This window comes from Syngnathus floridae, chromosome 5, assembly GCF_059516105.1.
Source record: "Syngnathus floridae isolate MCC-2025c chromosome 5, RoL_Sflo_1.0, whole genome shotgun sequence".
In the NCBI taxonomy this organism is placed as follows: domain Eukaryota; kingdom Metazoa; phylum Chordata; class Actinopteri; order Syngnathiformes; family Syngnathidae; genus Syngnathus; species Syngnathus floridae.
The window spans coordinates 2,468,898-2,481,215 of NC_142417.1; the positions used below are offsets into that span (position 1 = coordinate 2,468,898).

Sequence of the window (12,318 nt, forward strand, 5' to 3'; positions counted from 1 at the left end):
GTCCATAATACTATGTTTTTAATATGAAAGCATGGAACATTATTTAGTAGGCTATTTCCTCCAGAATACATATATATTCAGAATATTTAAAAGTTTAAGTTTATTTTTGAACATGAGATCAACCAAACACAAAATCATTTTTTCACATAATTCCATGTTATGCCAAGATGACAAATAAATCAACATGTTCAAAAAAGGAGAAGGAAGAAGTTATTACTTAATATGAAAGCATTCAAAGTTAAGGTCAGCGAAAAAATGAATAATTCAAGTCAAAGTGATTGAAGTCTGTTTATAACTTTTGAATTGAATCCTTGGTCTCTATATTCCTTAAAATGCGTCCAGTTATTCTCTACTGACGGCTTTCAGCATCACATTCGCGAAGAACCATTTTAGAGTGCTTCTGCGATTAACTCCTTTACAAACTAATCCCATTTCAAAAAGGGATAGTCCTTGGAATACTGTACACCTTTCTTAATCGCCCAACCACAGTTTCATGAATAACGATAAAACTCACTTTTGGTCGAGAATCAAATATTTTCTTCTATTAGATAAAGCACAACACAGCCACTGTCATTAAGCTTACAAACTGGTGATGATCAGTTCCACCCAGACTCGCATAAAAAAAATGTTGGGCGCCTGATTAACAAATCGCCCTTAATAAATTCATGCCGTTATCTAGAGAATTGCAAGCTTTTCTGTAGCGTCTGACTGCGAGACCACCATGAATCACATCAGCAGGGAGGCTTTTCCGGGCTTAAACCGCACTGTTTAAGGAAGTGAGATGATTACTTCAAACAAGCTTTGAGTAGTCAGGGTCAGAGATTAATTATATTGTCTGCTTCATTCCTGACGATCACCGAAGAGAGGTCAAACAAACGCTGCTTGCTTCTTGGGAAACTGAGAAGTCTCTGCCGTGGGTGGCCTCCACTTATCTAACGATATTTACTTTAGCTAAATACATTGTTAATGCATAGGGGTAGAATTGGAGAAAAAATTTGCCCGGCCATTTAGGAGCAGTAGAACTAGGTCTTGTACAAAGTCATCGTATTTGTTTATTTTAAGTTAGAGTAAAACATATAGTGGTTGACTTGCCTAAGTGAGTGGACTACGGTTTCATTAAATTTTGTTTTTGAGGATTTAAAAAAAAAGGGATATAATTGTTACATTATATAAATCAAAACAATGTATTTCGTAGGAAAACAAAATATTTGTTCCATTATATAGATATAAAATCAAATCAATGTATTTCATAGGAAAACAATTAAAATGTTTGCCTCGCTCTCTGAAAATAAAATCCACGCATTGTTTTACTTTGGTCGGTCTCACAATTCCATCTATATGCTAATCTTTAATCTCAAAGAGGTCCTTTTCTACTGTGACCTGGATGAACTAGAAGACAGATTTTCTCCAGCCACGTGTCCACAGCAGGTGCAGGCACTGTGGAGGTCATTGCAGTCCCAGTCGAAAGGTCACCGCAGAGTCATACCCATGCAGACCTGAAGGCATGTTCCCGCTCCCCGGACACACCGCAGCCAATTTACGCTCACGGCCAGCCTTGCTTCCTGACATATAGCACTATTCATTGCTCTCATTACTGTCCAGCGGAGACACTTTTCTGAGAATAATAGGAGCTGAGGCAAAGAAAAGGACGTTTCAGTGAACTGTTTCAGAGTCAGAACAAGGACCCAGAGAGCAGTCTTGCAACTAAATGTAGCTGTTCAATTTGTTTTTACCTCCAGTCATAACCTTGACCAAAATACTGCTTCCTAGCAAAGATCCTATCGGTTTTCTGCATACAGTATAATAGGCTAGTAGTAAGAAACGTACCGCATTTTCCGGACTATAAGGCGCACCGGATTATAAGGCGCACCTTCAATGAATGGCCCATTTTAAAACTTTGTCCTTATATAATGCGCACCAGACTATAAGGCGCACTATTATTGCTTCATGTCAGATTTTTAATCCAAATCAAATCTCTATTTTATCTTTTTTATTTCAACTTCAGACGCAACAAATTACTTTATAATCACAAAATAATGATCCATAGTGTTTTTGATTCATGATTCATAGTCTTTAGGAATTTGGTCCATATATATGGCGCACTGGACTATAGGGCGCACTGCCAGCTTTTGAGAAAATGTTAGGTTTTTAGGTGCGTCTTATAGTCCGGAAAATACGGTAACCAAATTCATGATTTCACACTTCAAAAGAGCACAAAGTGAAATTTATTTCTCCTCTATTGACAAAACGGCACGTTAACATCATTAGCTAAATTAGCTAATAAGAGCGTATCGTCATCCCCTCGCCGTTTTCATTTGAAGAAATCTCCTGAAGTGGTTTATTTAGCAACTCACTGGCTTTGCTTCCATTTTATCTGTTAAGGTTCTAGCTCAGTCTGTCATGCTGTCACTCTTTCACTGTCTCCTTTTCATTCACTGCTTTTAGTACTACGTTCCTTGAGGCAATCATTCTCCCCCTTATGATTTTGCGCTTGTGAAGTCCTGGTTCTGATCTCCTTGGGGGCTTATGACTGCTCATAAAATGAAGGTAAACGGTACAAGTGCTCACTATGCTTTTCTCTGTTGTGTGTTCGACTCCAGGCTATTTTTGTGACTTGCCCCCCCCCCATAACCTTTGTATTTGAACCTATAGTGTTAAAAAAAAATGTTCTATGAAGATAAACGAGTAACTTGTGTATTGTTTTGTGCTGTGGTGAAATAATTCTGTCACTCTGTGGGTGGGTGCTGTTTTCATTTTTCTCCTCCATTCCAAGGAGCAAGGCCTGAGAAAAATCAATAAAGGAGGCTATTGTTATCATACATCGGTGCTATTATGTATCTTGTGAGCTGTACGTTGGCAATGGGTTAATGGTCAGTCAGGTGGTTGACAACCTCATTTAGCTATAATACAATTAACATGAGTGACACTAAAGCCCTTTTTTATGTACCGTATTTTCCGCACAATAAGGCGTACCTAAAAACCTCCAATTTACCAAAAGCGGGCAGTGCGCCTTATAATCAGGTGCGCCTTATGTATGGACCAATATTGAGCCACTACAGCAGGCGAGTCCAAAGTCCAGTCCATGTATATATCTTATATATGGGCAAAGTTTTAAAATGGGCCATTCATTGAAGGTGCGCCTTATAATCCGGTGCACCTTATATATGGACAAAGTTTTAAAATGGGCCATTCATTGAAGATGCGCCGTATAATCCGGTGCGCCTTATAGTGCGGAAAATACGGTACATAAAGGCTAAATGCTAACACTGGTGTTTATTTCAAGTATTTACCACGCTGTGTAAATTGAGTTCTAATCATCTCTATTCCTGTACAACATCATTTGTTTCCAAAGATTGTTTTTCTATAAAGTGAAATGAATGGAATAAATCACAATAAAAAAAAATCTGGTTTACTGTCCACAATTTGTCCAGAATAGCCAATTTGCATAGCTATTTGAATTCTCATTAGTTCTAACTTTTAGTTGAAATAAAAATGTGATTATTGTGAATCTATGTTTGTGTTTTCAGATATTAATGAATGTGAAAGAGAGCCATGCAAGAACGGGGGACTTTGCACTGATCTGGCTGCAAACTACTCCTGCGAATGTCCCGGGGAGTACATGGGGAGGAACTGCCAACATAGTATGTACTTGCTTTGTTCATCATCTTAAAATGCTTTACATCCAACTTCATTTCAATTGAATTCACAACACATTTGCAAATTAAGATAAAAAGCATATTTATAAAACCACATTAGACCCCCAAGTATAAAGTAATGACATGTTCAAACAGTACAACGACTCACAACCAATTTGTTTTTCTTCGACTTAAGTGTTCCCCCTTGGCTGTACAGAAAATGAGAGCGAGCTTCTGTCTTATCACGAGTGGCTTTCTCTTTTACAAAATGCTCAGTAGCTCAAAAGGAACTTAGTGTGTTTCTTACGCTTCTTCTGAGGATTTTTCCCACTCACTCTGAGAGCAGATTAGGATTAATGTTCCAGTACACTCGGAAGCGTGAGCCTCCACTACACTGTGACTCACAAATGTATTCATCTGCTTTTCTATCTCACGGCATGTCTACAGTTCACAGAAAAGCATTCCAGGGTTACTTTGCAGGTATCTGGCGGAGAAGATACAGTACGCTTCTTCTGGATTATAATAAATATAGCTTTTGTCAAGAGGTTACATTTCATTTTTCTCTTTCTATACTTGCCAAATGATATATTTCATGTTTGAAGTACAGTCAATGAGACAAGCGAGCAGTGGCGGTTTTCGGGTATGTGTGGCAGCACCTCTGATTTATATCGATATTCAGCATAAATTTATGTCATTTAGCTTTCTAACGGGTATTTTTTATCCAGCCTCACGTGTCACGTATTGACGCCGTTGTTGACACCTGCTGCCCGGTAGATATTATCATTATTTTATTTATCTCGCCATCTGCCGCGCGCTCATTAGTATTGCTCGGCTAATTTGTCGAGGGCTCGCGCGAGATGGATCCAGGCGTCACACGGCGGCGGTGCCGTTAGTGATGGGGGCTGTCGCAGATCTGATGTATGCTCCGGGGCCAGCAGGCCAAGGCTCGGGGGCCGGCTGCCTCTGCTGCTCTGATAGACGACTGGCGGGCAGATCATTAAGAGTACCCGCTTATGTCTGCGAGGTGAGAAGAAGCTTGTTGGTTGACTGCCTGACCGCGACTTTGAAGTGATTACGATTCTCTAAACTCACAAAACAAGTGTTGTGATTTTGGTGCATGTTACAAACGAATACATTTGTTGTCTCACAGTTGGTGGACATCATATTTTGATAACAGAAATGGTGTTTGACTTTCTCCTCATTCCTTGACGCCACTCCCTTCGTCCCGTTGGTATGAATATTTTAAGACTAGCAACGTTGTACTTTTGCATACATGATGACCGTGTTACCTTGTTTGCCAAAAATATTAAAATCCAATGTTATCCTTTTAGTTAGGGATTCACAAATGTATTCAATCCAATTAATAGATCACTGGCTTGGAGTAGTTTTTGGTGAAAGGCTTTACAAAAGAACTTTCCCAAATTGAGGGTTAAATGATTTGATGTGGAAAATCAGATAAATAGTGCAATGCCACATTCACCGCCGACATTCTCTCATCCGTCTGGAATTATTGAGTCACACACACACACGAAAGGTCTTATGAGGTGAGATGGACTTACCACGGTGGTATTAAAAAAAAGAAAAAGAAAGATATTACTTGCTCTCTTTATGTTTCCATTGCGTCCCTTTGGACAGTTGCGAGACATTGCTGGCTCCATGTTTGTTTTAGCAGCTGGACATGATGTGCTTGACTTGTTTCTATTGGGTCGTTCTTCCTTAACACCTCCTTCTGGGCAACATTTTTTTCACAGCTGTATGCTCCGGAAGGTCTGTCATAGGACTCACGTATGATTTGTATGTGTGTCAGTTCTGTAATTAATTGCGAACAAGTTTTCTCTCACTGTGGGTTGACAAACTTGCTGACGATTCTGACTTTGGTTACCGTATTTTCCGCACTATAAGGCGCACCGGATTATAAGGCGCACCTTCAATGAATGGCCCATTTTGAAACTTTGTCCATATATAAGATTTATACATTTGGCCCGCAGGCCGGACTTTGGACTCGACTGCTGTAGTGGCTCAATATTGGTCCATATATAAGGCGCACCTGATTATAAGGCGCACTGTCGGCTTTTGAGAAAATTGGAGGGTTTTAGGCGCGCCTTATAGTGCGGAAAATACGGTACTAACGATTAGGCAGTAGCTGTTATTCAGAGTGCAGAAATATAGCCAGGAATGTTTGAGGTGAGCTGGAAATATCTTAAAGAAGAGAAATCAATCAGCTGTTTATCCAGCAGAGTCGAAAAATGTGTTTACAAATGTATCCTATTTTTCTTACGTGCCTGTAAGATCAGCATGACTGTTTGCCGCAGTTGTACATTCTGCACCTTTGAGAATGAAAATATGACAAATGTTCTACTGTGCGTTCTTTGCTCAGAATGCTCTGGACCACTGGGCATGGAAGGCGGCATAATCTCCAACCAACAGATAACAGCTTCCTCCACCCACCGGGCTTTATTTGGCTTGCAGAAGTGGTACCCGTATTTTGCACGCCTCAACAAGAAGGGTTTGGTGAACGCGTGGACTGCCGCTGAAAACGACAGATGGCCGTGGATTCAGGTAAATACACATCGCGTTCGGAAGAGATGAGTCACTAAGCAGTTTGTCAAGTCTGAAATTATGGTTCAATGTTAACAATGGGCTTTTTGCATATATTTTTCTTGCTTCTTAATCCATTTCTTGGATTCATCTGAGTGATCTATTTTAGCAGTGGTCTCTGAAACTTTGTTATACAGGAAGTAATAATAATCATAATGTCCGTTGATTTAAATAAAGCGTCTATCCATCCATTCGTTTTCGCTCGCACTAAGGATACATGGAGCATTTTACTTGAACTTTGAACTATGACTGATCACCGCATTACAAATTGAATTATATTTGGGCCAGCAAAAATATGAAACGTTACTATCTGATCCACGACATGCCAGTTATCCCTTTAAATTGTCAATCAAAAAAATTACACTGTACCCATAACCCTTTAGCACAACATAGAATTTAGCATATTTCTATCATTCATACAGAGACATAGAAATGGTACCTCGAGGAAAAATGAGACAACAAAAAAAGGGATTTGTAGAAGAAAAGCATGAAGGCTACGTTAACGCGAGACGAGGTGTTTGGCACATGCAGAGGTTGCGGAGAACAGGACATCAAACATTCAGGCAGTTTGTTTGCCTTTAATGATGTCATGTGGGATGTTGAGCGGGATGCTGTAGGCATTGTGTGTTTCTTCTTCATGTGGGTTCAGATAATTGGAACATGAACAGACGTGTAGAGTTATATCAGTGCTTTGGGATTATTCTGGGGCTGCTTTTGTATCAGAAAACTATTTGGCTGACTGTCTATAATATGCCACGGTAATATTGACAGATGACAACCTCGTCTGTGAAGATTCTTCCGGCTATTGGAATGTCTTGTTCTGGTGCAGTGAGGAATCTTTGGAAGCTAGTCAGTGGAATTTCTTTCCTCTGAACCTCAACAAATGAATCACAAAAAGCAACAGACTTTGAATAATACATCACAGCGTTGCCTACAAGCTCGCATGCACTATGCTTGTTTGTGTTGGTTCATGCACTTGTTTCTCCTCACACATCTATGTGGTTGTGAGTGTCATTTTTTTTTCCTCCTCTCTCAACAGTCTTTTCAACAACTTGCTCACACATTTGAACACTCCAGGGAAATATACTACACGTCTGACCAATATCGGTAAAATATGGTTTGCAACCAGCGCTGTTGGGGGATTGAAAAAGCCCAAAGCACGTGTGGAAGTCCATGCATAATTGAGAAGATGTTAAACAGTTAATGGAATAAGAGACACACGTCAACATTTGCTGGACGTACGCTGTAAAAAGGAGTTTTATTTCCACAGGCCTGTATGAGATGTTAAAAAAAAAAAGTAATGGACCAAAATTGTGAGCAAAGATGCTTATGACTGACAGTTCAGGGAGTTCAAAATAATCAGCATTTTGGTATTTTAAGAAAAATATTTGAAAAAGAAATTCCAAGCATGTCTTTGCCAGTTGGGATTTTCTGTCAAAATAGCGTATTTAAAACAACTACATACATCAGTTTTTGCCCATTAGCTTAATGCTAATGCTAACACATAATTGGAAAATTGAGTGTCATGACAGAACGGATTAAATTTGATTTTGAGTGGCTATTAGCATTCCTATTCTATCCATCCCTTTTGCTTACTGCTTATTCTGTGCAGAGTCACGAGGGTTGAACCATCTGTCTGCTAATTTAGATATACATAAAACATATTTTTGACCATGGAACAGAAGAACAGGAAGACTTGGAAGGGTCTGAGTTGAAATTAAAACCCACAAACTTGTTCTTTTAAATACGTCAACTTCCATTTTGAAGGATGTGATTTTTTTTTTAAACACGCACATGTTTTTTTATCAATCATTTTGATAGATATGCAAACAAAACTGGGAAATTTTGGTTAATTGCCTCTCAATGTTTCCTTGAAAATGGGTCATGCGTGCAAGTTTGCAAGCCACCATCTCAGCAGGATGCTTCCAAGGGTGCCTCACTCAAACAAATATATGCATCACTATTAGCACTGAAGTGTCAGAGGTGTGTTACTGAGTGCTCATTAAAAATGTGAAGGATCACCCCAATTACCTTGGCAGTGGCCTTTTGGTAAGAGAGCTTCTAATTAGTGAAAGAAATATACGTCTCTGTGGAGGGGAAGTGAACAGAAAGACGGCCTGAATGGAAACTAGAGGGTCACTGCAGCTATGCGGCTCTAAGTAGTGTCCTTATAAATAATTAACTTAATAAGTTGCTTTGGGTTTGTAGAAAAAAAAATGTTTTTTAGTCCTTTATTAACACTGCAAGAAAGCCTTGTGCGATTATGGCTGACAATATCGTACAAGGCTAGTGATAAAACAATAAAATGATTAGCTCGACTTTTTGCATTGTTTAAATCTAGCAAAAACTTTGGATTATTTTGAATGCGTAAATATTTGTGTAAATATCCAATTTTACAACATGAACACCTGCATGGTGAATTTTTTTTATTTTCATTTAACAGGTGTGGCTGTGCCATTAAAAACACAAACTGGAACATGAACATAAAAAAAAAATCATGTAGCCATTTTCAGTAAATTCAATCTCGTAAAAATGTTAAAAAGCTATTTAACATGGACGCCAAAGAAAAAACGTGTCATGTGTCGGTAATGGTTTTTCTGTGCGCTCCCAACACATTTCTCCTTTCCTTCTCTTTAACTCATCTTCTACGATTTACATGGCACCATATTGGCAGTCCGCACAGAGATGGCAGATTGGCTTTGGAATGGGAGGATTGATTAAACGTTCTATCTGATCGCAGACTTTCTGAAAAGATGGATGGCCCCGACAAGGGAGATTGAAGCGACTGCATTGATTTCTATGACTTCAATTGACGCACAAAGCCCCGTGAAGCCTGTCATTTCTGGCATTTGCATGATTTATTTTTTGTTTTCTTTCTTTTCATTCCCACAGATTAACCTGCAGAGGCGAATGAGGGTCACGGGCCTAATTACCCAGGGAGCAAAACGAATTGGCAGCCCGGAGTACGTCAAGTCATACAAAGTGGCTTACAGTGAGGATGGGAAGACATGGAGGACGTACAAAGTCAAGGGCAAAGATGAGGACATGGTGAGGAATACACATCTGCACAAAACACAACTGGAGGCTACCATGTACGGTGTCTTCATTTTTGAAGCGACACGTTGCAGTGAAAGGTCGTTCACTCAGTCAAGGGCAGGGCAGAGGACAAGCAGAGATTGCTGTTTAATTAGCTAGCAGACACAGCACTTATCTCGCTACCTCTTATCCACTTCACTTTTATGATATTTTCAAGTAGATTTTTTAAATATATATTTGATATATTATACTTATTTAATTTTATTTAATTTAATTTTATTTTTTCATTCCTGACAGCAGACTACCCCTGTCCCCCATTGGCCTATGCGCCGGATAACCCTGACCTTCAAAAGTTTAAAAAATCAAAACTCGTGAGCAAAAAGTCAGGACACAGACTAAAATGATGACTTTTGAATTGTAACCATAGACAATCTTACATACCTGGATTTCAAAGTCAAATTATTTAACATAAACAAAACATTATCCTCATCTACAGTATTAGTCTCAATAATATGATAGCATAAACTGATGTGATATCACAGATGAGCAAAGAAATAGAACTTTACGCAAAAAGCTGAAGTCGAAAAATACGGTAATGTAAAAGAAGCCGTGGAAATTGTAATGGCAATATTCACTATATCGGCTATTTATACAATTCCAATATTCTACAGGGTAGCACCCTAAAAAAATTTCAAAATTAAGAATACTGAACAGCATATTCGTGACATCATAGCTGGGTGCTTAAACGGCGTGATGTTTTCGAGCACATTTTCCCGTCAACCGCAAATGCTTTTACAGTGAACGTGAAGCTTGGGTAAACGTACCATTTCACGGTGCATGAGTCCTTCGAAAAGGAAGCGTTGTCAGAAGGAATAGTTCTATAATTGGAGCACTAATCTAAAATACACGACTGTTCTTATGAATTACCCGCTCAAATCGTGCGAGAAACGATCTAGTTTCGCAATACTTGGAGCTCATTGACCTTGAGGGAGAGCAATTTGTAGAGTGTTAAGTAGACACCGGAGACATGGCGCCAGATAGACTGCTACATGACGGATCAGTACAACTGATCCGTTCCGGCACCCTCGTCACCACCGTATTGCTATACGTTTTTTTTTTCGTCAGATTTTCAGAGGAAACGTCGACAACAACGCTCCGTCAGCCAATTCCTTCACTCCACCTATTGAAGCCCAGTTTGTGCGTATTTATCCCCAAGTGTGCCGAAGGCACTGCACCTTACGCATGGAACTGCTCGGATGTGAGGTGACAGGTAAGTGACCCGATCGTAAACTCACTTATTTTAATATTTGCAACGAAAAACAAAAGAAATCCGCTTGTCATCTCCAGGTTGCTCTGAACCACTCGGGATGAAGTCTGGTCACGTTCAGGACTACCAAGTCACGGCCTCGTCCGTCTTCAGGACACTCAACATGGACATGTTCACTTGGGAGCCTGGAAAAGCCCGTTTGGACAAGCAGGGCAAAGTCAACGCTTGGACTGCGGGACGTAGTGACCAGTCGCAGTGGCTGCAGGTAAGGAAAGCCCAGAGTTCCATTTGGAAGATGGTCTTCCCTACTCGGACAATTCGCAAGTGGCATCAGCTAGCGCTAGATGTCTCCAACTTCCCATCGTTGAATGAGCGCCGTTATCTTGGGCTTTTATTATCTCCATCAAAGCAGTCATTCATTTGTTTTCATTACAGTAAGTGATGGGCAAAAATGTCTCCTAAAACAGGAAAGATATGCCTCTAAGTGAACCATTACCCTCCTACGCTTTGTGTTTAACAAAATGAGACCAATACATTTTAGGATTATTGTCCATTTAGCAGCATGTCTTCATTTATATGATCTGTCGCGTGGCCGTAATCCTTTTAAAAAGGCAAAAAAAGGCTGATTCCTTTTCAAGCCAGCCTCCCCGCTCCAAGTTCAATCTGTAAAACCGATAGCGTGGAGGAAACGGCAATGTGGATCATCCTCCGAGGGAATTGAAGATCAGAGTGATTTCTTTGATTTATTGGCCTTTCTGCCGTGACCGTCATTCCATTGGTGCATCTTGCCCGTGGACTTATCCGGACCTTATTAGATTGGTTGGGCTCTTGTCAGATATGTTTGTGATTACACTGAAAGCTTTTGTTGGAGGTATGGCAGGGTGCGTACCAGAGCAGACGGGTACTTAAGCCGGCCGCATCCTGGCCAGAGCGCTCGGCGAAGCAAAATTGATCGTTGTGGGTAAAAGAAAACTTGTCTCATATTACATGCTGTGCCTGCAGGAATCTTTAGACGCTATATAGTTGCGCTAAGAAAAATCGATGCTCGCCGACAGGCTTAAAAAGAGAAAACATTAAGACTCGTGCATTGTGTGCTACTGAGTCGGACTAATCAAGAAGTTATCACTCTTATATGTATTGAACCTCGACTCATCTGTTATCTTTGTTGGGCCACCGTCGCAAATAATTAATTCACGTTCCGAAATTCGTTTCAACCTTACAAATTAATGAGATAAATCATCCTTAATGACAAGTTAAGTATTTCAATTAATCAAGAGTCCCAACACTGTTCTCCGAGCTGCAAACTGTTCAGGCACTAATGGCAAACCGGACTACTTGATGCATTCACTTGACTTTAATGGGAGGGGAAAAAAAAAATCATTTGGTATGAATTTTTTTAGGCAGCTTCCTCGCATTCTATTGGCATTTACATTTTTCCGGTCTTGCTTATATTTCCTCACTTTGCCGTCATTGGTCTTATTTGATTATTTAATCCATGTTTATACAAGTGCTAGTTTTTATTCAGTACTGTATAAAAAAAAAATCTGAAGCTCTAACAGATAAAAGGCAATTCCATTTAATTGTGAATTACAAGCAAGGTCACGCAACAAATTAAACTCATTTTTCAAGTCACCGCTGGAGATTTGCTCCAATAAGACGAGGCCAGCGAGGAAGAAGGTCGAAGGTTAATGACAGGATTTGCAGGAAGTCATTTCGGCGCTTACATCCATTTTTTTTTTTTTTTTGATTACGACAACTAGATCAACAGTTGTATTCCCAGCG

At 39.8% G+C, this 12,318-nt stretch overlaps 1 protein-coding gene and 1 long non-coding RNA gene across 3 annotated transcripts in view; one reads left to right on the forward strand and one right to left on the reverse strand.

Moving 5' to 3' along the window:
* The window catches only part of LOC148397392 (uncharacterized), a 154,292-nt gene that overhangs the window by 93,831 nt on the left and 48,143 nt on the right, over positions 1 to 12,318 (reverse strand). The gene's annotated exons all lie outside the window — the stretch shown is intronic.
* edil3a (EGF like and discoidin domains 3a) overlaps positions 1 to 12,318 on the forward strand; it is a 45,084-nt gene that overhangs the window by 19,765 nt on the left and 13,001 nt on the right. Inside the window, exons 3-7 of the mRNA XM_088376853.1 lie at positions 3,528 to 3,641; positions 6,013 to 6,194; positions 9,126 to 9,281; positions 10,395 to 10,539; positions 10,617 to 10,801. Of these exons, the coding sequence (XP_088232979.1) occupies positions 3,528 to 3,641; positions 6,013 to 6,194; positions 9,126 to 9,281; positions 10,395 to 10,539; positions 10,617 to 10,801 (782 nt within the window). The remainder of the gene's footprint in view (positions 1 to 3,527; positions 3,642 to 6,012; positions 6,195 to 9,125; positions 9,282 to 10,394; positions 10,540 to 10,616; positions 10,802 to 12,318) is intronic.